Consider the following 25,576-nt stretch of genomic DNA (forward strand, 5'->3'; position numbering starts at 1 on the left):
TAGAACTAATGACAGCCAGAGTAAGAATTTTGGCTTTTGGCTTTTACTCTGAGACCAGGAACCATGGAGACTTTTGTGCAAAGTGACATATATGGCTATGTGCTAAAAAGATCTCTCTGACTACTGGGTTGAAGATAGAGTAGGGTAGGGGTAGGGCTAGGAAGGGGTGGAGGCATGGGGGACCAGTTAGGACATTGTTGCAATATCCAAATAAAAGGTGATGGTGGCTTGGGCTGACCAGAGTAGAAGCAGTGGAGGTAGTAGTAAGTGATTGGATTTTGGATATATTTTGAAGGTAGAGCCAACAGGATTTATAAAGGATTGGGTAAGGGATATGAGAAAAAACAGGAGTCAAGGATGATTTCTAGGTTTTTGGTCTGAACAACTAGAAGGGACAGAACTGCTGTGAAGTGGGGAAGATGGCAGGGGAGTTTGGATTTAAGTTTAAGAAACCTAACAGGCCTCCAATTAGAGATGTTCAATAGGTAGTTGGAAGTGTGCGTCTGCAGTTCAGAGGAAAGGGCTGAGCTGGAAATATAAATCTAAAAGCTCTCAACATTTAGATATTTCAAAGGTATGGAATCAGATGAGAGAAGAAGTGAGATGACAGTCCTGGAGCACAGCAAACTTTAGAGGCCAAAGTGATGCAGAGAACCCAGCAAAGGAACCAGAGAGCGCAGGATCAAGTGAAAAATGCATTTTAAAGGGGAGGGAATGACGACCTGTATTCAGTGCTGCAGATAGGTCAAGTAATATGAGGACATTGTATTATAAATCTGTTTATATCTATCTATCCATCTATCTATCTATATATATATGTCTCCTTTATTTGGCTGAGAACTTGAGAGCAGAATGCATTTAGCAATGTAGTTACTTACAGCTTTGAAATCAGTGAGACATGGGCATGCCACTTAATGGCTGTTTTTCCTTAAGCTGGTTCTCTCAGTCTCTTTGAGCTTCAGTCTTACGTATAAAATGGGGAGGATACAGTACTTTTCCAGTGAGTTTTTGTGAGGATCAAATGAGATCATCCAGATGACACACTAAGCATAGTCCTGTTCATGCAGTTAAACCCATGCCAGTTATTATCATGATTAATTCAGTATACCTGGCACAGTACCCCTTCCTGTTCAGCAGCATTTGCTGAATGAACCAGCGAATTGCCTGTTCATTTTCATATTTCATTCAGGGCATTTCCCTGTGTGCTTATGAAGTATTAACATGGCATTTTTGGGGTTTTTCCAGGATCTAGTGCTGATCCTCACAAAGTGATTCTGGAAGAAGAGAGGAAAGGAAGTCCTCAGACAGAGCTGGTGCAATGGAGCTCCCCAACTATAGCCGGCAGCTGCTGCAGCAGCTCTACACGCTGTGCAAGGAGCAGCAGTTCTGTGACTGCACCATTTCCATTGGTACCATTTACTTCAGGGCCCACAAACTTGTCCTGGCTGCTGCCAGCCTCCTGTTCAAAACCCTGCTGGACAACACAGACACCATCTCCATCGATGCATCTGTCGTGAGCCCTGAGGAGTTTGCCCTCTTGTTAGAAATGATGTACACTGGCAAACTACCTGTGGGCAAACACAACTTCTCCAAAATCATCTCCTTAGCTGACAGCCTACAGATGTTTGATGTGGCTGTTAGTTGTAAAAATCTTCTAACTAGCCTTGTAAACTGCTCTGTTCAGGGTCAGGTGGTGAGGGATGTCTCCACACCATCCTCAGAGTCATCCAGGAAGGAGTTGGAGAAGCCTGAAGTAGAAATCCTTTCCTCCGAGGGTGCTGGAGAGCTTCATTCTTCCCCGGAGGTTTCCACCCCTCCAGGGGGCCCTGTGAAAGCCGAGGTGGGGGAAGTGATCCAGACGGTTGTGCAAGAGATGAGTGTGGATCCTTCCGCTGCCCAGGGGATTCAGGGGAATGCAGACACCCCAGTGGAGACTCCTCTGACAGCTGAAGATTTTTCCCCTTCTCCTGTTGTACAAACCTTTACTGAGGCAAAGGAAGCAAGCCCAGAATCAGGTAATATTCATTTAATAGTTGTTTTGTAATCTGTCCTTCTGTTGTCAATTACTAGATTCAGTGATCTTTATGAGTTTTTTGTTTGTTTGTTTGTTTCATTGATAAATTTATCAAAGATCACTGTTAGATTGGAAACCAAAATCCAATGCAATACTTGTACTAGGACATTCTTCTTTTAAAAGTGTTTGTGGTTTTGAGTGTTGCAAGCCTGAAGATGAACCACAGAGCAGAAAAGCAGTATTGAAATAACCATGTACCATCTTTGATTCTTACCCGTTATTTTAACTAGGATGATGATGGCACAAAGGAGGAAGCTATTAGAGATGCTGTTTGCTATTACTCATAACTGATACATTAGCTGTTTTGTTTACAAATGCAGTACATGACCTAAAGGTTCTCAGACAGCTTAAACTTTTAAAAATTATTTCAAGTAATCAATCACTGATTTTTTAAATTTTGTTTTGTTTTACATTCAGAGTATGAGGGGAAACATTACCAGCTGAATTTTCTTCTAGAAAATGAAAAAATCTTCTCAGATGCACTCTTGATTACCCAGGATGTTTTAAAAAGACTAGAAGAATGTTCAGAAATTAAAGGTGCACAGAAGGAGGTAGGTACCATGAGTTTTATTTGTTTGCTGGTTTAGTGTTCTCAGGATAGCAGATCAGTTATCAGGACCTCAATTTTTTTCAAACTTTAAATTTTTTTTTTTTGACATTTATCCCCTAAAGGACAGTCATGCAAAAGTGCTAGGCAAGAGACTTTCAAAACGAAGTTATATTTTGATCACTAGGTGGATCCCAGCTTACAACCGGTTTTGATCCAGGATACTTAACTGAGCTTACCATTTCCTCCTGATTAATCAGGAATAAAATGGGGCAGAAGGTAGTTATGGATAACCCCAAATCAGAGATGAAGTAATAAAAACAAAAAAACAAACAACAATAAATACTCAAAACATGGTACGAAAAGGATTTAATATGGACTTACACAGTAAATTGCATCGTGTTTAGGAATACAGTGGTCATTTTCAGACATAAAAACAATAATGGTGAACATTTATTGAATACTTACCTTGATACACTTGGTATCAGTACATATGTTATCTCATCTAATCCTCACAAAAATCATTGAGGTGGATACTATTTTATTATTTTTTATCATTGTTTTATGGATGAGAAGAACTGTCTCAAAGAGGTGATGTAACTCGGCCAAGGTTGCAGAGCTCATAAAACTATGCTCTGAGCAAGAATTCAAACCTAAGCATTCTGACTTTAGAGCTCTCCTCTTACACATTGAGTTACTGCCTCCCAAAGGGATAAAAATGATGCGTGTACGTCATGTATGTATAAACGTACATAGGCATCACCTGACAGAAAACTGCCAAATGGTTATCATGCTCTATTTCTTAGCTGACATTTTCTGGTTTTTCATTATCTCAGTGAGGTGCATCCCCACCTGTGGGCTCCCTCACTACCCAGTTCCTCATACCTGATGCTGTAGGGTTGACTGCACTGCCACTTTAGGACTCCCTTGCTTCCCCTTTCTTCTGGCCATGCCTCCCATTCTGAGAGATGCTGGCAGAGTGAGCGGGCACTGCCCCTGTAGGCTTGCTCATCTGACTGAGGGGGTAGTGTGGGGAGGCCTCCCATGTTGCTGTAGACAATTTAGTGTCTGTTAGTTACTTTTTTTTTTTTAAAGGGAGGTTGCAATTTTAATTTTTTTATTATTTATTTATGGCTGCGTTGGGTCTTCGTTTCTGTGCGAGGGCTTTCTCTAGTTGTGGCAAGCGGGGGCCACTCTTCATTGCAGTGCGCGGGCCTCTCACTATCGTGGCCTCGCTTGTTGCAGAGCACAGGCTCTAGACGCGCAGGCTCAGTAATTGTGGCTCGCGGGCTCAGTTGCTCTGCGGCACGTGGGATCTTCCCAGACCAGGGCTCGAACCCATGTCCCCTGCGTTGGCAGGCAGACTCTCAACCACTGCACCACCAGGGAAGCCCTGTTATTTACTATTAATCCAAGCAATAAATGCCTTCTACTATTTAAATAGTTCCCTGATTCATAGCAAGTTACTTTTTAAAAAAACAAATTCAAGATCAAGTATCTACTTTAACCATGGTTTATCAACAGTTGGCTATAAATTGTTTTTTTGAGAGATAAGCTGTTTACAAGACTGGGCTGACGCTGATGACTCTCTTAGGGGAGGTTTCAAGTGGTAAATCCTTGGTACCCTTTGTACTGATTATGCTGAAGGACATTATGGTTTTGTATTTTTGCACTTGGATGTTCTCTTAACTGTTCAATCCATCATTTTGTCACTAGTTTGTTACCTCGATAGCTTATAGACACACCTCTTCATTTTCTCTCTTGAGACTTCCTCTCCACTTAACTTTGGTTACAGAGGAGCAACATCATTCCTTAGATCAGCAGTACTCAAATTATTAGTGTCACCTCTGTACTAACTTAAACTGTGTCTTACGCATTTTTTTCCCAACACGTGTACCTAAAAGTGTCTGGCGCATACAGGTGTTCAAGAAATGTTTGCTGTACAGGGATTCATTCAACATTTCCCCCCCACTGCTTGTCCTAATCATTTGATGGCAATAACGTTAATAGTACTTTGCAATAACACTGATTCACTGTTGGTGATCATTATAGGCTTATGTTATTTCTTCCTCGGTTTTAGAGGTCAGAGTAAGAGCACTACAAATCACTTGGTAGCTGTATTTAAAACTGATTCTGTTTTATTCTATAATAAATTGTTCAGCTACAGAAAGAAAAAGGGAAAAATACTTTAAGAACGTAAGATTAAATTAAATATAGAGTTGGGGAGGTACTGCTTTGTATGTAGGCCCTGTACTTCTCTCTTTCTCTCTCACTTTATTTTAGACAGCTTGAGGTATGATTGATGTACAGCAAATTGTACATATTTAAAGGTTATAGTTTGCTAAGTTTTGAAACCTGAAATCATCATCACAATCAAGATAGTGAACATATCCATCACCCCTAAAAATCTTGTCACATCCCTTTGCAATCCGTCCTGCCCCTTTCCATCCTGCCCCTTTCCACTTGCAATTCCCCAGGTAACACTTGTCTGCTTTCTCTCTCTCTAGATGAATGTGCATTTTTCTAGAGTATTTTATAAATGGAATCATATAATCTGTATTCCTTTTGGTCTGGCTTCTTGCATTCAGCATAACTGTTTTGAGGTTCACCCAAGTTGTTGCATGTTCATTCCTTTTTATTGCTGAGCAGGGTCCCATTGTATGGATATACCATTTATTTATCCAGCTCTACCATTTACTAGTATTGTTAGCTTCAGCAGCTTAATACCTGAAAGCCTTAATTTCCTAATTTGTAAAATTTGGTAGTGTTATCACCTACATCATAGGGTCATTGTGAAATTAATTAAGATTTATGTAAAACTCACACTAAAACGGCAGGCACATAGAAGGAGCTCAGTAGGTGACGACTGCTTTTGTTTGCTGATACATTAACTCAGTATTTTTTTAAAATTTTTGATTTATTTATTTATTTTTAACGTCTTTGTTGGAGTATAATTGCTTTACAATGGTGTGTTAGTTTCTGCTTTATAACAAAGTGAATCAGCTATATGTATACATATATCCCCATATCCCCTCCCTCTTGCGTCTCCCTCCCACCCTCCCTATCCCACCCCTCTAGGTGGTCACAGAGCACTGAGGTGATCTCCCTGTGCTATGTGGCTGCTTCCCACTAGCTATCTATTTTACATTTGGTAGTGTATATATGTCCATGCCACTCTCTTACTTCATCCCAGCCTACCCTTCCCCCTCCCTGTGTCCTCAAGTCCATTCTCTATGCCTGCATCTTTATTCCTGTCTTGCCTGTAAGTTCTTCAGAACCATTTTTTTTCAGATTCCATATCTATGTGTTACCATACGGTATTTGTTTTTCTCTTTCGGACTTACTTCACTCTGCATGACAGTCTCTAAGTCCATCCACCTCACTACAAATAACTCAATTTTGTTTCTTTTTATGGCTGAGTAATATTCCATTGTATATATGTGCCACATCTTCTTTATCCATTCATCTGTCAATGGACATTTAGGTTGCTTCCATTTCCTGACTATTGCAAATAGAGTTGCAATGAACATTGTGGTACATGTCTCTTTTTGAATTATGGTTTTCTCAGGGTATATGCCCAGTAGTGGGATTGCTGGGTCATATGGTAGTTCTGATTTTAGTTTTTGAAGGAACCTCCATGCTGTTCTCCATAGTGGCTGTATCAATTTACATTCCCACCAACAGTGCAAGAGTGTTTCCTTTTCTCCACACCCTCTCCAGCATTTATTGTTTCTAGATTTTTTTGATGATGGCCATCCTGACTGGTGTGAGGTGATACCTCATTGTAGTTTTGATTTACATTTCTCTAATGATTAGTGATGTTGAGCATCCTTTCATGTGTTTGTTGGCAATCTGTATATCTCCTTTGGAGAAATGTCTGTTTAGGTCTTCTGCCCATTTTTGGATTGGCTTATTTGTTTCTTTGATATTGAGCTGTATGAGCTGCTTGTATATTGCAGAGATTAATCCTTTGTCAGTTCCTTCGTTGGCAAATATTTTCTCCCATTCTGAGGATTGTCTTTTCGTCTTGTTTATGGTTTCCTTTGCTGTGCGAAAGCTTTTAAGTTTCATTAGGTCCCATTTGTTTATTTTTGTTTTTATTTCCATTACTCTAGGAGGTGGATCAAAAAGGATTTTGCTGTGATTTATGTCATAGAGTGTTCTACCTATGTTTTCCTCTAAGAGTCTTATAGTGTCTAGTCTTACATTTAGGTCTTTAATCCATTTTGAGTTTATTTTTGTGTATGGCATTAGGGAGTGTTCTAATTTCATTCTTTTACATGTAGCTGTCCAGTTTTCCCAGCACCACTTATCAAAAAGCTATCTTTTCTCCATTGTATATTCTTGCCTCCTTTATCAAAGATAAGGTGACCATATGTGCGTGGGTTTATCTCTGGGCTTTCTGTCTGTTCCGTTGATCTATATTTCTGTTTCTGTGCCAGTACCATATTGTCTTGATTACTGTAGCTTTGTAGTATAGTCTGAAGTCAGGGAGCCTGATTCCTCCAGCTCTGTTTTTCTTTCTCAAGGTTGCTTTGGCTATTCGGGGTCTTTTGTGTTTCCATACAAATTGTGAAATTTTTTGTTCTAGTTCTGTGAAAAATGCCATTGGTAGTTTGATAGGGATTGCATTGAATCTGTAGATTGCTTTGGATAGTAGAGTCATTTTCACAATGTTGATTCTTCCAATCCAAGAACATGGTATATCTCGCCATCTGTTTATATCATCTCTAATTTCTTTCATCAGTGTCTTATAGTTTTCTGCATATAGGTCTTTTGTCTCCTTAGATAGATTTATTCCTAGGTATTTTATTCTTTTTGTTGCATTGGTAAATGGGAGTGTTTCCTTAATTTCTCTTTCAGATTTTTCATCATTAGTGTATAGGCATGCAAGAGATTTCTGTGCATTAATTTTGTATCCTGCTACTTTACCAGATTCATTGATTAGCTCTAGTAGTTTTCTGGCAGCATCTTTAGGATTCTCTATGTATAGTATCATGTCATCTGCAAACAGTGATAGCTTTACTTCTTCTTTTCCAATTTGGATTCCTTTTATTTCTTTTTCTTCTCTGATTGCTGTGGCTAAAACTTCCAAAACTATGTTGAATAATAGTGGTGAGAGTGGGCAACCTTGTCTTGTTCCTGATCTTCGTGGAAATGTTTTCAGGTTTTCATCATTGAGAATGATGCTGGCTGTGGGTTTCTCATATATGGCCTTTATTATGTTGATGTAAGTTCCCTCTATGCCTACTTTCTGGAGGGTTTTTATCATAAATGGGTGTTGAATTTTGTCAAAAGCTTTCTCTGCATCTGTTGAGATGATCATATGATTTTTATCTTTCACTTTGTTAATATGGCTTATCACATTGATTGATTTGCGTATATTGAAGAATCCTTGCATTCCTGAGATAAACCCCACTTGATCATGGTGTATGATCCTTTTAATGTGCTGTTGGATTCTGTTTGCTAGTATTTTGTTGAGGATTTTAGCATCTATGTTCATCAGTGATATTAGCCTGTAGTTTTCTTTTTTTGTGACATCTTTGTCTGGTTTTGGTATGAAGGTGATGGTGGCCTCGTAGAATGAGTTTGGGAGTGTTCCTCACTCTGCTCTATTTTGGAAGAGTTTGAGAAGGATAGGTGTTAGCTCTTCCCTAAATGTTTGATAGAATTCACCTGTGAAGCCATCTGGTCCTGGGCTTTTGTTTGTTGGAAGATTTTTTTTTTTTTTTTTTTTTTTTTTTTTTGGCGGTACGCGGGCCTCTCACTGTTGTGGCCTCTCCCGTTGCGGAGCACAGGCTCCGGACGCTCAGGCTCAGCGGCCATGGCTCACAGGCCCAGCTGTTCCACAGCATGTGGGATCCTCCCGGACCGGGGCATGAACCCGTGTCCCCTGCATCGGCAGGCGGACTCTCAACCACTGCGCCACCAGGGAGGCCCTGTTGGAAGATTTTTAATCACAGTTTCAATTTCAGTGCTTGTGATTGGTCTGTTTGTATTTTCTGTTTCTTCCTGGTTCAGTCTCTGAAGGTTGTGCTTTTCTAAGAATTTGTCCATTTCTTCCAGGTTGTCCATTTTATTGGCATATAGTTGCTTGTAGTAATCTCTCATGATCCTTTGTATTTCTGCACTGTCAGTTGTTACTTCTCCGTTTTCATTTCTAACTCTGTTGATTTGAGACTTCTCCCTTTTTTTCTTGATGAGTCTGGCTAATGGTTTATCAATTTTGTTCATCTTCTCAAAGAACCAGCTTTTAGTTTTATTGGTCTTTGCTATCATTTTCTTCATTTCTTTTTCATTTATTTCTGATCTGATCTTTATGATTTCTTTCCTTCTGCTAACTTTGGGGGTTTTTTGTTCTTCTTTCTCTAATTGCTTTAGGTGTAAGGTTAGGTTGTTTATTTGAGATGTTTCTTGTTTCTTGTGGTAGGATTGTATTGCTATAAATTTCCCTCTTAGAACTGCTTTTGCTGCATCCCATAGGTTTTGGGTCATCATGTTTTCATTGTCATTTGTTTCTAGGTATTTTTTGATTTCCTCTTTGACTTCTTCAGTGATCTCTTGGTTATTTAGTAGTGTACTGTTTAGTCTCCATGTGTTTGTATTTTTTACAAATTTTCCCTGTAATTGATATCTAGTCTCATAGCACTGTGGTCAGAAAAGATACTTGATACGATTTCAATTTTCTTAATTTTATCAAGGCTTGATTTGTGACCCAAGATATGATCTATCCTGGAGAATGTTCCATGAGCACTTGAGAAGAAAGTGTATTCTGTTGTTTTTGGCTGGAGTGTCCTATAAATATCAGTTAAGTCCATCTCATTGAATGTGTCATTTAAAGCTTCTGTTTCCTTATTTATTTTCATTTTGGATGATCTGTCCATTGGTGAAAGTGGGGTGTTACTCTTGTTGTGTTACTTTTCGATTTCCCCTTTTATGGCTGTTAGCATTTGCCTTATATATTGAGGTGCTCCTATGTTGGGTGCATAAATATTTACAATTGTTGTGTCTTCTTCTTGGATTGATCCCTTGATCATTATATGTGTCCTTCTTTGTCTCTTGTAATGGTCTTTGTTTTTTGTTTTTTTGTGGTACGCGGGCCTCTCACTGTTGTGGGCTCTCCTGTTGCGGAGCACAGGCTCCGGACGTGCAGGCTCAGCGGCCATGGCTGACAGACCCAGCCGCTCTGCGGCTTGCAGGATCTTCCCGGACCGGGGCACGGACCCATGTCCCCTACATCGGCAGGCGGACTCTCAACCACTGCGCCACCAGGGAAGCCCTGGTCTTTGTTTTAAAGTCTATTTTGTCTGATAAGAGGATTGCTACTCCAGCTTTCTTTTGATTTCCATTTGCATGGAATATCTTTTTCCATCCCCTCACTTTCAGTCTGTATGTGTCCCTAGGCCTGAAGTGGGTCTCTTGTAGACAACATATGTACGGGTCTTGTTTTTGTATACATTCAGCCAGTCTGTGTCTTTTGGTTGGAGCATTTAATCCATTTACATTTAAGGTAATTATTGATATGTATGTTCCTATTACCATTTTCTTAAATGTTTTGGGTTTGTTATTGTAGGTCTTTTCCTTCTCTTGTGTTTCCTGCCTAGAGAAGTTCCTTTAGCATTTGTTGTAAAGCTGATTTGGTGGTGCTGAATTCTCTTAGTTTTTGTTTGTCTGTAAAGGTTTTAATTTCTCCGTCAAATCTGAATGAGATCCTTGCTGGGTAGAGTAATCTTGGTTGTAGGTTTTTCCCTTTCATCACTTTAAATATGTCTTGCCACTCCCTTCTGGCTTGCAGAGTTTCTGCTGAAAGATCAGCTGTTAACCTTATGGGTATTCCCTTGTATGTTATTTGTTGCTTTTCCCTTGCTGCTTTTAATATTTTTTATTTGTATTTAATTTTTGATAGTTTGATGAATATGTGTCTCGGCATGTTTCTCCTTGGATTTATCCTGTATGGGACTCTCTATGCTTCCTGGACTTGATTGATTATTTCCTTTCCCATATTAGGGAAGTTTTCAACTATAATCTTGTGAAATATTTTCTCAGTCCCTTTCTTTTTCTCTTCTTCTTCTGGGACCCCTATAATTCGAATGTTGGTGCATTTAATGTTGCCCCAGAGGTCTCTGAGACTGTCCTCAATTCTTTTCAATCTTTTTTCTTTATTCTGCTCTGTGGTAGTTATTTCCACTGTTTTATCTTCCATGTCACTTACCTGTTCTTCTGCCTCAGTTATTCTGCTATTGATTCCTTCTAGAGAATTTTTGATTTCATTTATTGTGGTGTTCATCATTGTTTTATGCTCTTTAGTTCTTCTAGGTCCTTGTTAAACATTTCTTGTATTTTCTCCATTGTATTTCCAAGATTTTGGATCATCTTTACTATCATTACTCTGAATTCTTTTTCAGGTAGACTGCCTATTTCCTCTTCATTTGTTTGGTCTGGTGGGTTTTTACCTTGCTCCTTCATCTGCTGTGTGTTTCTCTGTCTTCTCATTTTGATTGACTTACTGTGTTTGGGGTCTCCTTGTCCCAGGCTGCAGGTTTGTAGTTCCTGTTGTTTTTGGTGTCTGTCCCCAGTGGCTAAGGTTGGTTCAGTGGGTTGTGTAGGCTTCCTGGGGGAGGGGACTAGTGCCTGTGTTCTGGTGGATGAAGCTGGATCTTTCTGGTGGGCAGGACCGTGTCTGGTGGTGTGTTTTGGGGTGTCTGTGACCGTATTATGATTTTAGGCAGCCTCTCTGCTAATGGGCGGGGTTGTGTTCCTGTCTTGCTAGTTGTTTGGCATAGGGTGTCCAGCACTGTAGCTTGCTGGTCGTTGAGTGGAGCTGTGTCTTAGCATTGAGATGGAGATCTCTGGGGGAGCTTTTGCCGTTTGCTATTACGTGGGGCCAGGAGGTCTCTGGTGGTCCAATATCCTGAACTCAGCTCTCCCACCTGAGAGGCTCGGGCCTGACACCTGGCTGGAGCACCAAGACCCTGTCAGCCACACGGCTCAGAAGAAAAGGGAGAAAAGAAAGAGAGGAAGAAAAAAATAATAAAATAAAGTGATTAAAATTTAAAAAAAATTAAAAAGTCATTTAAAAAAAGTCATTTTTAGACTCAGTCAGTCTTGAAACTCCTTTTTCACTTAATGCCTTATAATATCCTAGTGCCGTGGTCACTTACTCTGACATGAGATGGTTTGCTGTTGATGTTTTAAGCTTAGTTTGCTTAAGTCATGCTTTCAGATACCGTTACCCTTGGAAGTAGCTTCCTGAACTGCAGGTGTAGTGTCTCATACAAAGCCATCAGTCTCTAGAACAGCAGTTCAGTATATATTAAAATGATGCACTTGTTAAAATGGTGGATTTGTTAAAATGTACACCTCCAGACCGCATTTCCAGAGTCTGATTCTTAACGTTGTGGTAGAGCTTGGGAATCTCCATCTTTAACAAGTTCCCCATGGACTGCTTTTTTGGTATCTCTAGACTACATTTTGAGAAGCATTGCTGGAGAAGTTAATGACTTAACAAAATTCTTAATGTATGATGGCAGATGTCACAGCGTCTACGCTAACAGCTCTCAGTGTTTTGGGTAGCTGCTGAATACGCATTTCCCAAGTGTTATTCTTTGCTTTCTCCTTGATTCAGCAAATATTTACTGAGCAACTGGTATGTGCCAGGCATTGACCTGGTTGCTAGGAAAATAAACATAAATAAGACTGGATCCCTATCCTTATAGAATGTCTTGACAGCAAAGAAATCCTGCCGCGTATGTAATTTTTTGGGAAGTGTATACAGAAGTCACCCAACTACAGGAATCCCCAAAAGACTTCAGTGTCGAATGTATTTATTAGAACTGTTCACTTGGAACATCATTCTGCATTTCAGCTACGGTTGTAAAGGTTGTTTGGGGGTTTTGTTTGTCACTGTTCTGTTTATACATCTTTAGCTCCCAGAGAGCTTTGAATGTTTTTTGTTGTTGTTGGCTGTTATTTGGTTCATCATCATAAATTAAAAAGATGACTCAACGTTAACTATAATCTACACTTAGGTGTGTAATTTTGAGGCCTGTTAAGGCTTGTGAGTAATGTTCTGATTGAGAACAGATGGACCAGCCTGTTCCTTTTCTTAAAAACAGATATGAGGTATGTACCTGACCTGGATTGTGTTAAGGGAGGACATCATGAACCAGTGTCCTGATTATTTTATTTCCTGAGATAAATGATGAAAGGTGGCAAAGCCATTCCCTGAGCAGTGATTGCAGCAATATGAGAAGAACCTGGGCAGCTTGAATTGCTGAAACCAAAGCCAAAACTGATTAAGGAGAAATCTCTTGGGTGCCGGGATGGGAAAGTGGCTTCCCCTTGTCTCTATCTCAGTGTAGTATCTCTTACCATTAGAAAAAGCTGATACTGACCTAAGAGGCTTTCTGGCTGAGCTGAGTAAAACCTGTATTTAAAGGCAAACTTATACTTTTTTCACCTTTTATGCTAGAACTTTTAATTGTCTACTTGCTTTATTCCTAGCCATGTCCCTGCTTTTAATTAATTGTGTAGATAGCAAGGTGAGTGTTTGACTAGAGTAAGGAGATAACTCTTTCTACTATTGATTTCCTTGCTGTTTGATCCACTTTTCACCTAAAGTTCTAGAAAGACTCCCAAAGCTGAAGACCTGGTAGCATCCTTTTTTCCTTCAACTTTGTTTCAAAGGCAAACAACAGTGAAGGCTCTTATGTGAATCTGATGTTTTCATCTGTGTTACTACTTCAGAGGTTTGTCAAGACCTGTAGGTCTGTGTTTTGTGGACTGTGTTCACTGACACAGTATAGGATAACCTTCTTGAGAAGTGAGTGGATAGGGTTCACTTTACAGGTCTATGAGAGATGAACTTAAGTTGTTTTTTTCAGATCTCCTCTCTGCTAATTATTAAATCTAAGATATGCAGCTATAGCTAGAAGGGCTAGTGGTCTTATGGGAAGGGAATTTCATTCAGTTAAACAAACATTTATTAAGCACCTATTGTATACCAGTCTCTTCACTAATCAGTGAGACCAGGAGGAATGGTACAGATTGTCTAGATGCTACCCAGTGTTCAAGTGATGTTGATTCTAGTAAGTCCAATAAAATCCAGTGAAATGGATTTGGTTACACTCGAAGTTTGGGAGATGGAACTGGGTGAAAGGTGTTCCAGATCATTGGAATGAGCTCAGTGTTTCATCAAGGTATTCTGCTCACTAGCCGTGCAAACTTGGGCAAGTTACTTCACCTCTCTGACTCTCCTTTAAGTAGTCGTAGTAATGCCTCCAGGATCTGATGTAAGTAGTAAAGTAGATGGCAAGTATGCACGGTATCTGGGATGGTATTGAGCTGTTGTGGTCTGTCTCATTATTGCCATTGCCTGGTCCTCAGCATTCAGGAAGGCATGTGCGAACAAGAATATAGTGTAACAAAGACAAATCCGAAGGCAGTAGGCAAATGGTTGGGAAAATAAGTAAATACAATTAAAAGATCTGAGTGTAAGGGAAAGATTAAATGGTTTTTTCACATATAACAGAGGGAAAGAAAACTGTCCCATCTTTAAACATATTGACCTATATTTCACTCATAGATAAAAGTACTTTGAGTACTTCTGTGACCGTGAATTGATACAAATTTATTGAAGTACCTTTAACTCTAAGAATCAAAGGAGTTCCAAATGTCTGGTTAAAGAATAAAACTCTGTTTTGGTCCATTTCTTAGAGTTCTGTTATGTGATAGCAATCAGTGAATTCCAGCCTGTTGCAATATGTGACACCCTTCTGTTTAGTCAGATCCCCTATTTCAGAAAAGGGCTCACTCCACTGTGGAACCCCAGGCAGCTTAGGGGGCTGGTAGAGTAAGCTACAGCACTGGCTCTGGTGCAGGTCCCCAGTAGGTACTGGAAGAAAGAGCAGAGAGCAGGGCTTTCCAGGCAGCTGTCTGCTCCCTTCTGGCCCTTTCATCAGCCTACCCCCGCTTCTCTTCCCAGATGGTCACCCTGGTGTCACTGCTGAGCAATGAAGTTAACAAATGTTTTAATTTCACTGCTGAGCAGTTCTGCAGAGGAGGAAACAGCAGAGAGGATAATGAGAAGCGCATCAGATGCCACCATTGATGAAAGCTTCTCTTCCCCACTGGCTCAAATGATAATGCCAGACAAATTGGATACTGAGAGAGGTGGATCTGGGGTATTCAGAGAGCTTGGGGGGGAAGAAAACTGGCCTAGGATAGAATGAGATAGCTGTATGTTGTATCAGTTAAGTGCACAAGAGGGAGGGAGGGAGGGAGTAGAAATGGAGAATAAAGAGGAAGAAACAGGTTTAAAACTAAGGGCATTAGCAATAGTGGGTCTTTATAAGATACCTACTCCTGTGTTGAACAAATTAGTCTTAAAATTTAGCAGCTTAAAAGAACAAACATTTATGACCTCACAGTTTCTGTGGGTCAGAAATCCAGGCATAGCTTACCTGAGTCCCTGGCTCAGGGTCTGTCACAGGGCTGTACTCAGGGTGTCAGCCTGGGCTGCAGACATGTCGATGCTCAGCTGGGGAGTGTCTCTTTCTAAGCTCACTCACTGACTGTTGACCGGGGATGTGAGTTTCTTGTCACATGGGCCTCTCTATAGGGTACCTCTCAACATGGCAGCTTGCATCCCATAGAGGAAAGACACTGAGGGAGTCCACACATGGGCAAGATGGAAGTCACAGTAACCTAGCCTCACAAGTGGTGTCCCATTACTTTTGCCATATTCTTTTCCTTAGAAGCAAGTCATTAGGTTCAGCTCAAGGGCATGAAAACCTGGAGGCATACTGGGAACCCCAGGCTGCCTACTCAGTTCCCTACTGCTGTCAGGGAAGAGGCATTCTAAAGAGATTTTAGGCCAACTAATAAAAGCAAGAAAGGATGAATAAATGCGACCAAAGAGAATTAAGCATTCAACTTACATTTTTATCTCATTTGTTTATTATTTTTAAAATAGAGACAAAATGAGTTTATCTTATGTTCATGGAAGTTACTTATTCTAATAAAAACTTAATAAGGATTATTAAATTGTGTTTTATCTATGTTTACTTTTGGAGATGACCAAAATTCATAGGAACCTTTTTTTTAAGTTTAACTTAGCTCTCTGATCAGGAACCAAGCTAGAACAAACTCAAGAAATACAAAGTCTAGCTCATTTATAATCCTGTTTATTTGGGAGGAGAGAAGGAGATAAAGTCCCTCTAAACAATAATTTTAAACATATAATTACTGTCAGAATATATAATAACTGTCTGGGTGAACTTTGCCAGTGTGCATGTTGAAGAGGTCCTTTTGTGTTGTGTGTGTGGCTGTGTGTGCATGTGTGTGTCTAGAAAACCTTTTTGCTCTCTAAAGACTCTCATGAGAAAATATTTTCTTTTATAGTATCGACACTAAAAAACATCAGAGGTAAGTTGTAGTTTTGCCAAGTAGAAATATAAAGATTATACATAAGACTATACTCATGAAATTAAGTTTCAATTACCAGATTTTTCATTATTGCTGAAATAGAGATATTAATTCTGCCTTCCAGTTGGCATTCCTCCCATTTGTGTGAGAGATGCTCTGTCAGACCGAAGAAAGGAATGCTAATGTTGTTTATTTTACCCCTGGAGTTGTTGATATTTTAATGCTCTAGGTTTTGAAAAGTCATGAAGGGAGTTGGGTTTTAGGCATATGGTGCTGAGACCCCTGGAGGATAAGGCACATCTAACAGACACTGTGGGTCTGGATTGAGACAGAGTTCAAGATTAGTGCACTGGTTTTCAGGGTTGTCTTCATAAAGGTGATAGTTAAAGCTATATGTGTGAGAGCTTTTCAAAAGGAGAGTATATAAAGTGAGAAAAAATAAAGAGTTGAAACCAGTCTTAGGTACTGCTTTTGCTTATGGATTTGGAAGAAGAGGCAGTGAGGAAGGCAGAAAAAGAGTGGTCAGAAAGGTGAGTTCTTACCCAAAATGCTTCAGTGTCAAGAAGTCAGAGGAGAATTGTGCTGCAGAGGTGATAGTACCGTCAAATGCCATAGAAAGGTCAAGTAGGTGGGGATCAAACTGTTGAGGGCCCACTTGCCAAATCCAAGGAGCATGGAGTTCTTGTGGCTGGCTAATCTGTCTTTCTGGGCACTTGTGTTCTACAGACCATAATGGGATGTCTTGTGAGTGAAGAAGGACAGTCAGCATTCCAGAGAATCCTGGATAAAGTAAGAAGTGAGAGCCTGGATGTTCAGACTGTCGTGTCCCTGTTGAGGCTGTTCCAAGATTCTAATCCTGCGGTAAAGACAACACTGTTAGACAGACAGCCAGAGGCTGTAGAAGCAGTGCAGCCAAAAGGTACGAGAAACCTTATCCACCTGAGTGACTGAATTTTATTCTGGGAAGATGCTGTAAATCTTTTTTTTTTTTTTTTTTTTAAGTATTTTGTTTTTTGTTTTTAAGAAGATGTTGGGGGTAGGAGTTTATTATTTTATTTTATTTATTTTTGCTGTGTTGGGTCTTTGTTTCTGTGCGAGGGCTTTCTCTAGTTGTGGCAAGCGGGGGCCACTCTTCATCGCGGTGCGCGGGCCTCTCACTGTCATGGCCTCTCCTGTTGCGGAGCACAGGCTCCAGACGCACAGGCTCAGTAGTTGTGGCTCACGGGCCTAGTTGCTCCACGGCATGTGGGATCCTCTCGGACCAGGGCTCGAACCCGTGTCCCCTGCATTAGCAGGCAGATTCTCAACCACTGCGCCACCAGGGAAGCCCTGCTGTAAAGCTTTTATTCTGGGAAGATGCTGTAAAGCTTGAAGAAAACATTTCTTCAATGGCTTAGTTATTGTTAAAGTGATTTTCACATAAATTCTACCTGTAGTTCCAGAGACTGCATGTTAATATATACAAACTGAACTTGAGTCTTCATTCTACCCCCTAGTTAACTAATCTGACACCTTGGAGTTGGAGAATACCATCAGTGTTCTCCTGCCCTTCAGAAAGCCACACATCCAAATCAGTGTTTTGAGTGCCTACGGTGAACTGGTTTGCTGATAGCACTTAAAGGCTGAAGTTTCTCTCGTTTGGGTTAGATACAAAGCAGTGGCCTTGCCAACCAGAGGTTAACCTCTGGCTGGCTTTACAGCTTTGTGTTTCGACAGATACATGAAACATTTTTCCTTTCATAGAGTTTAAACAGAATAATAAAGCATTTTCCTCTCCAAAAAGAGATTCTGCATTCGGGTGCTCAGAATTGGCTGAGAATCACTTTACTATTCTGTTAGATCTCTCTTGACAAACCATGCTGTCATTTTCTTCAAATTGACGAGCTTCTCTTGTTTGTCTCTAGCTCTTTCTCCCCCAGGGAGCACAGAGGAGGGAAAGACCTTGTCTGTTCTGTTACTAGAACACAAAGAGGACCTGATCCGGTGTGTAACACAGCTGAGACCTATTTTGGAGTTCCTGGAAACGGGCGAGGAGGAATTCCTGACTGGCTCTGAGAAAAGGGTAACTGTCGAGTATCTCTTCCTCCTTTCTGCGGCACTTTGTTTTAAACCTCTTTTGTGACACCGAGCACTTTTTACCTTGCAGTATTTCTTCACATACTACATAGTAAGCACCTTGAAGCTCAGGTTCCTGCTTTATACCTCCGTGTATCCCCTGCACCAGCTTGCTGAGTGCCTTGCATACTATAGTCAGACATTACATCTTTAGATGCATGGATGGATGGATATTCCTGCTCTGACTCCGTGGGATTTTGATATAAAACATTTGCCCCAAGAGTTAAAGTGTTTAGGCACATTTCTAATTGTTATGACACTTTTTACAGAAATGATACACTGTTCATCTTTGGAAAATTGGGAAAACAAGCAGAAAGAAAAAAGTCCAAATCTTCCACCATCTCACCACCCAGAGATGATCACTACTAACATTTTGGAACATGTGCTCCCACTTTTTCTCATTTGAATCATCCTGGGATGGGATTATCATATAGCTTTGTAACTTTATTTTTTAATTGAATATATTGTGAATATATTTCCATACCCACATAAGGATTTTGGTAGCTGCATTGTATTGTCTAATGGATATACCATAATTCATTAATTATTTTGGGGCATTTGTTTCTTAGTTTTTGCTATTCAATATTTTGCTATTATAAATAATGTTACAGGGGAACATTTTACACACAAATTGTTGCATACTTCTCAGATTATTTTCTCAGGATAATTTCTAAGAAGTGAGATTTTGGAATAGAGAGTAAAATTTTTCAAGTGTTTGATAATATATTGCCAAATTGCCCTTCAGGAAGGTTGTACCAATTTATACTCCCACCAGCCAGCTGCTAAAATCCTCATAAAACTGCTGGCATGACTTCTCAAATCAACTAGATAACTGTATTTGTTGGTGTTATTGATTTCAACTTTGTGCTAAAAATATTTTTATATCTGGAAGGAAGGAATAGGGACAGAGAACTTTTGTGGTATCAAACTGTGGGAAGTGGCTTAAATGTTCAGGAGAGAAAATGTGTAGAAACCGCTGGTGTGATGGCTGCGTACTGGATTGATAGTGAGGACTGGATCCTAGATTTTCTTCTTCTCGATCTTATATTGCTCTTTTTTTCATATAAAATGGGAAAACCTTTAATCTCAAAATTGTATTTTGCAAATTATGTTTTTAAAAGTTTAACTCCTTTGCACTTCTTGAGAAAGATAATATATGAACAGAATAAGATTAAACCCCTGTTTTCTCCTTAGGCTTCAGATTAAGTTTAATTTTAGGCACTCGGTTTAAGTAAGTTGCTTATAGCTCTAGAAATATCTCATTCCTCGTTTAGCGATTTCATTCAATTACTCATTCAAACTTTTTCCTTATTAGCTAGATTGAATGCGTCCTTTGAACTGTTTCATTATCTTGATAAAATAGCATTTATAGGTAGAGCCCAAGCTCAGCCCCATTCCCTGCAGCCAGGCAGACCATGCTGTCATTTTCTTCTGTCACTTTCAGTTTACTTGACAGAAAGGGCTGAAGCAGAAGAACTTAAATTAGTTGTAAATCACAAAAACACTTCTTAGGATTGGGGTTCCACCAGAGCTTCATTAGGCTACTCTTTCTCATGAAAACTGAAGCAAAATAGTAAAGCAGGAGTGTAGAGGTGAATGTTGATCGCATAGGCACAGGGTTTTTACACCATGTGGAACATGCTCTCAGGCCTTTTGGAACTTTTTCTCTCTTATGGAATGATGCTAATCATAGGTACCATGGCCCTTCTGTAAACATACCTTGGGTTCTGGGGGTAAATAGGCATTTTTTCACTTCAGGATTGGAAACAGATACAAGAATAGTAATTGCTATAGCTGCCATTTATTTATTTATTTATTGTTTACTGTGTGCCAAGTAACGTACTGAGGACCTTTAAAGCATTACTAAATTCTACCCCCGCAGCAACTTTATGAAGTTATGGTTAATACCCTAACTTTAAAGATGAAGAAACAGAAGCTAAGAATGGTAAGCAGCGTACCCAAAGGCGCAGCTGCTTGGGGCCAGCATTGGAACCCAGACTTCTAAACAAAGCACATCTCTTACCCACTGTGCATCCTGCTTCCTAATGATATCAATAACCACTATCATTTATTAACAATCACATATGTCCTAGGAGTTTTGCTCGGCTCTACAAATGGCAACTTCATTTTAGAGAATTGTCATACTGACAGTGCAAGAGTTGGTATTGTTATCTTCTTTTGCAGATGAGAAGAATAAGGTTTAAAGACTTAAATAACTTGCCCAAGGTCACACAGGCCATACATTTTAGAACTGGATTTCAAACTAGTCCTGTCCAGCTTTAAAGTTCATACCCACTCTTTACAGTATCTGGCTGCCTCGTTTTGTATCAGGTTATTGTTTACGAGCTAAGAGATAGCACAAAAAGCAGTATGATTTTTAGATACAAGCCCTTAAGTTTTAAATTTTAGCTCATTTAGTAGAAATCTAATATATATTAGACGTTAAACAAAGAGGAAGACTGTGTTCTCTATGGACAAGGTATGTGACAACTTAATTTATAATATACACATGCCTTTCATATATGTAATATAGATATTTCTTTTACACATATAAAACCAATTTGGCTTTATAGCTAAATTTATTATTTTAAAACAGAAGTAATTTGATAATAGCGTCCTCTGGCATGCTACCGTGACCATCTGCTTGACTCTTGCTCCGGAGAGCTGGCATTTTCCCAAAGGAAAATTCAAAATTCAGTTACTGTAGATTACATGTATTGAAATAATCCCCTGCATTATCCACAAGAGCTGAGTTGTACATATTTAATTGCAGTCCATTAAGGCTAGTTCTATTGTGATTGGAAAATATCTTTAAAATAACTGTCAGGTGTTTGATTTTTCAACCTTTTGCTGAAGGCCTGTGCCCTCTTGACTCAGAAAACCCTCTAGCATACCAGGGAAGAACAAGTGGGTAGAACTGTGGGATGATAACTGGAGCTGGTGCATGTAGCCACTGGGGAGGAGAGGGCTAGATAATGAGGAATCTGCTAGAAAAATTATCCTGAAGTGCACTTTAAATCTATTATTTTGGAGGCCACAGACAAATGTATGAAGTATCCGGGTATTCAAATTGCAATGCAAATAAAGTAAAAGGAAGTAAAGTAATAGAATTGCTCTGAACTTGCAGCCTCTGCCACTGTCATGTACTTGACTGAACAGAGATGAAAAACACTGTAACTGTATTTATTAATTGCCAGTCAGTTTTGCAATCTTAGTGTCTGAACAAACTCAATCTAAAGCTTAGATGTAAGCTGCTTGCTCTATCATATAGGCCTAGCGTAAGAATATTTTCACAAAATGCAAACTGTCAGAGGCAAAGAATATGCACAGACCCGCAATTGAGAAAGAAAGATTTTCATGGAGCTGTTTGTTTGGAGAATGGTTTGGATTTTTATTGAAACAGAATAAGGAAGAGACTATGACAAAACTAGCGCTAGAGACAAGCAGAAGAGGACCTGGAGTCGAGGCGGTTTGTAATGCTGTCTTGCTGGTCTTTCCAGTGGTGTGTCAAATGCACTTAGAATTTCCAGTAACTGGTGTCGGGTTGATTGCTTGCCACTGCAGGTGATTCTGAATTGCTGTGAGGGTGGAACACCCAAGGAGACAATAGAAAATTTGTTGCACAGAATGACTGAAGAGAAGACCCTGAGTGCTGAGAGTTTGGTAAAACTCCTTCAGGCTGTGAAGATGACATTCCCAAACTTGGGCCTTCTGCTGGAGAATTTGCAGAAATTAGCTGCTTTGCCGAGCACCACAGGTATTCGTTAATTATTGACTCTCTGAACTGGAACCACTCCTACAGAAAATTATAGCTTAAAACACCCTTTTGGCTCCTTGCTGGCGGGGGAGATAAGACAATGTTAAGAAAAGCCATTGTGAAAGAGAAACTAGCTGTCACAAATCAGTGATTCTCGATATCTCTGGAGTTAGGATCGGAAATCTAAGCATTTCTTCTCCATTAAGCTCCCCCGTGATGTTCCCGTGGTTCAGGGTCTAAAAGTGTGGCTTTCCTGGGGCTGTCACGTGCCACCTGTGAACGCCTGTGGAGCGGATGGACTCACAGCGCTCACACGTGTGAGCAGCAGGAACTCAGGTCCTGACGTCCCCACTCCCACCGGAGTGCTGTTCGGTCCCAGCAGTGCCCAGAATTAACCACCCCTCGTGTCCAGCCAGTTTGGGACTATCCCTTTGAAAAACAGCCCAATTCTAGCCAATCATCCCCCATCCCAGAACGTTTGAGAATGAAATAGTTTTCAGAAGAAGGCTATTTGGGAAATGAGAGAACTTTCTAACTAGCTTGTAAGAATAATATATACTTATACAAACTTGAGCAGTTTAAAAAATAAAGAAGAAAACCTCAAATCCCACCATGTGATAATTTCAGTATTAAACACATTGACATATTTTATCTATCACATTATTTTTACAATGTTGAGATACTCTACCATACTTTATCATTTCCCCCACTTATCAATATAACATAAACATTCTCCTCCACATTTCAGAACACTCCCTAGAATTCTATTTTTTTAAGGCTGTGTAGTTTCTATCATAAGTATACTTATGCTGTCTTACTCATGCCCATGTCTAGGGGCACATGTAGCATAATGGTTAAGACTATCAAGATTACTGGGATTTACATCCTGACTTCTTTGGTAGCTCTGTGACCCTGAGTAAGTGACTTAACCCTTCTGAACCTCATTGTCTCCCCTGTGAGATGGTGGTAAGAATGGTACCTTCCACCTTCATTTTTGTGGCTACTTTGAGATAATATATGTAAACATGGAGCACAGTGCTAGCACATAATATAATACGCACTCAGTAAATATTAGCTGTTATCATCATCATCACAAGCTTCTCAGTGGCAAATATCTTTGTACACAGATTTTTTTTTGCCTTCAGATCATTTCTTAAGGCTAGATTCCCAGAAGTGGAGTTACTGGGCCAGAGAGGAAAATAAATTTTTAAATATCTACAAAGCTAATGGGAATGCCTGATAGTTTTGATTTTTCTTTACTTTCAAATAAATATAACCTTTCTTAAAAGAGAGTAACTAACAGATTGGCTGAGAGGGCATATAAACAGAAGAACAATGGGTCAGCTTTGCTACCGCCGTCCTGACTCGTGCCTGCCTGTACTTTGGATCGCTGCATGGATCCTTTACCTCAGGCCTGGTAGATAACATCCCTTGAATCTCTACATCTGCACCTCTTACAAGTGCAGCCTTCTAATTACCCCCTGGTTGAGCAATCACTAGCTTCTACCACTGGGCGCTAACTTTCAAAGTATTGGTGGTTTTGTGACCCTGCAACACTGAGTGATTAAGTGTAGACCAGAGGAGACGTGAGCATACATGTGTGAGGCCCCTCGCCACGAGCTGCACTTATGCTCCAGAAGAGACAGAGCTGCTGTGCTGATCTGTTCTTCTGTCCGCATTTGTAACTCCCCTCATGTCGTGTAGAAAAGGCCTTAAGGAGGTTTTGTTGTTGTTGTTTTGCTAATATCCTTACAGTCCAAGCAAGCCCTGATGATTATGGGATTGAACTATTGAGGCGGTATCACGAAAACCTCTCAGAGATTTTCACAGACAACCAGATGTTACAAAAAATGATCCCACATGTGAAGAGTTTAGCCCCTGGAGAAAGAGAGGTAAGAGAGAGAGGGAGGAAGGGTGGGCAAAATTGAGAAAGAAGGAAAAAAGATTAACATATATATATTTTTAATGTATTTCTATTTTATATAAACATACACACATGCAGCCATGTTGAGAAATGCTAAGGGGTCAGCAGAGAAGGAGATAGTAGGTGATTCAATTTCTAAGAGTGACAAGTAGGATAGTTGTAATTTCTGCAGTGATAAGGAAAAGCATTCAAAAGGAGGAATGAAGAACCTTCTCGTGTATAAACATCTCTCAGGTTGAAAGAAGTGAAGGATGTTGAAAAACTCCTCCCCAGAAATATGTTCACTACGACCCAGTGCTCAGACTTGCAGCTCTGCAGCTGGGCCAGTGGCTAGAAAGTCCCTTATGTGTATGTTTGTGCCGCATCTTGAAGGTCATGGAGAAGCTTGTGAAACGTGACTCTGGTTCAGGTGGTTTCAGTTCTCTGATGTCAGCAGTTCTAGAAGAGCAGACTCTCTCTGCAGCAGCCATTTGGCAACTGCTGCTGGTGGCTCAGGAGACAAAGGCCTGCCCATTGAACCTGCTCACGGAGGAAATACGAAGGGAGCCTGGTGCAGACGCTTACTTCCGGGCAGGTAGGTTGCCTGGCCTCTGTGCTGGCTTTGCCCCCACCAGAGATTATGGTCAGTCTTTGCAGGAAACAGCTCTCTTACGGTAGTCTTCCACATCCTGACCAGTAGAAGTAAGGACTGGCAATTTTGTTCAAGGACATGGGAGTTTGTAAACCTTTCAAAGTAAAATGTGCAGCAATTCTTCTAAGCTTATATTAATTATACTCAGATTACAGTGATGTTTGCCATCTTCTTCACTCCCAACTCCAGGTGGGAGATAGATGAAGTATATTCTCATTATGAAGAACTGAGTTGAGAAAAGATGAAAGGGAAAAATGGTGCTCATAGTTTTACTAATGAGTTTTCAATCCCTCTTTGTTCAGTGATGACCCCAGAAAGTGCTGCCTTCGAAACCATCCTGAGGCATCACAGGTTGATCCTAGAGACCATCCAGCAAAGGGCTGAACTCAAGTGCTTGGCGTCAGAGGAAGAGCGCCTGGCAGAGACTGTGAAAGAGGTGTGGTGGGGATAACAACACAGTGTTTGGGGGAGTTTTACAGCATTGATGCCCAGGACTGTCTTCACTCCTAAAGGAGGAACCAGCTCCTTGGAGCACCTGCTGTGGGCAGGCCCAGGCTAAGCAACACTTGTCATGCTTTTGCTCTTATAATCTTCCCAACTCTGGGTGACAGGTGATGCCACCCACATTTTACAGATAAGGGAGCTCGTGCTCTGAGGGGTCAATGATGTTTCTAGGATGTACCAGCTAGTCATAGAAGCAGCCAGGACTGGAACTCAGGTTCAAGTGACTCAAACCCAGATTTATTCCATTTGTTTAAACCTAGGAAAACTCAAAGGGAACCATGATACTGGTCTCTCACATGTTGTAAGAAGCAACTTTTTTCAGAGGAAGAAAAGTAAAATTGGTCTTATTACATGCTCTATTCTGGCTTCTAGAAAGAGCCAAAATAAACATAGAAAGAACAAAGCTTTTGCCCATATGGGATAACAAATAGTGCCAACACATTTTCTGTAAGGCTTCTCACAGTGTGGCCAGCATCCCAGAAAAACCAGGTGGGGATTGCAGGGGGAATTCACGGATGTTCATCCCAGGATCATGTGCATCTTGAGTGGGAAAGAATCATAAAGGAGCTTAAAGTTAAATTACAGATTCACCTGTCGTG

At 40.3% G+C, this 25,576-nt stretch overlaps 1 protein-coding gene across 4 annotated transcripts in view; it reads left to right on the plus strand.

The window, feature by feature from the left end:
* Nucleotides 1-25,576, plus strand: part of ZBTB40 (zinc finger and BTB domain containing 40) — a 93,983-nt gene that overhangs the window by 34,056 nt on the left and 34,351 nt on the right. For all 4 annotated transcript variants that reach the window (XR_004351130.1, XM_032640617.1, XM_032640627.1 and 1 more), the window contains 8 exons: nt 1,246-2,015; nt 2,492-2,625; nt 16,773-16,965; nt 17,951-18,108; nt 21,726-21,918; nt 23,674-23,810; nt 24,215-24,416; nt 24,776-24,909. Coding sequence is in view for 3 of the 4 variants with exons in the window: in XM_032640617.1 (XP_032496508.1) it covers nt 1,319-2,015; nt 2,492-2,625; nt 16,773-16,965; nt 17,951-18,108; nt 21,726-21,918; nt 23,674-23,810; nt 24,215-24,416; nt 24,776-24,909 (1,848 nt within the window). In the remaining variant the exon portion in view is untranslated. The remainder of the gene's footprint in view (nt 1-1,245; nt 2,016-2,491; nt 2,626-16,772; nt 16,966-17,950; nt 18,109-21,725; nt 21,919-23,673; nt 23,811-24,214; nt 24,417-24,775; nt 24,910-25,576) is intronic.

The sequence above is a fragment of the Phocoena sinus genome, chromosome 1 (genome assembly GCF_008692025.1).
Source record: "Phocoena sinus isolate mPhoSin1 chromosome 1, mPhoSin1.pri, whole genome shotgun sequence".
Taxonomy (NCBI): domain Eukaryota; kingdom Metazoa; phylum Chordata; class Mammalia; order Artiodactyla; family Phocoenidae; genus Phocoena; species Phocoena sinus.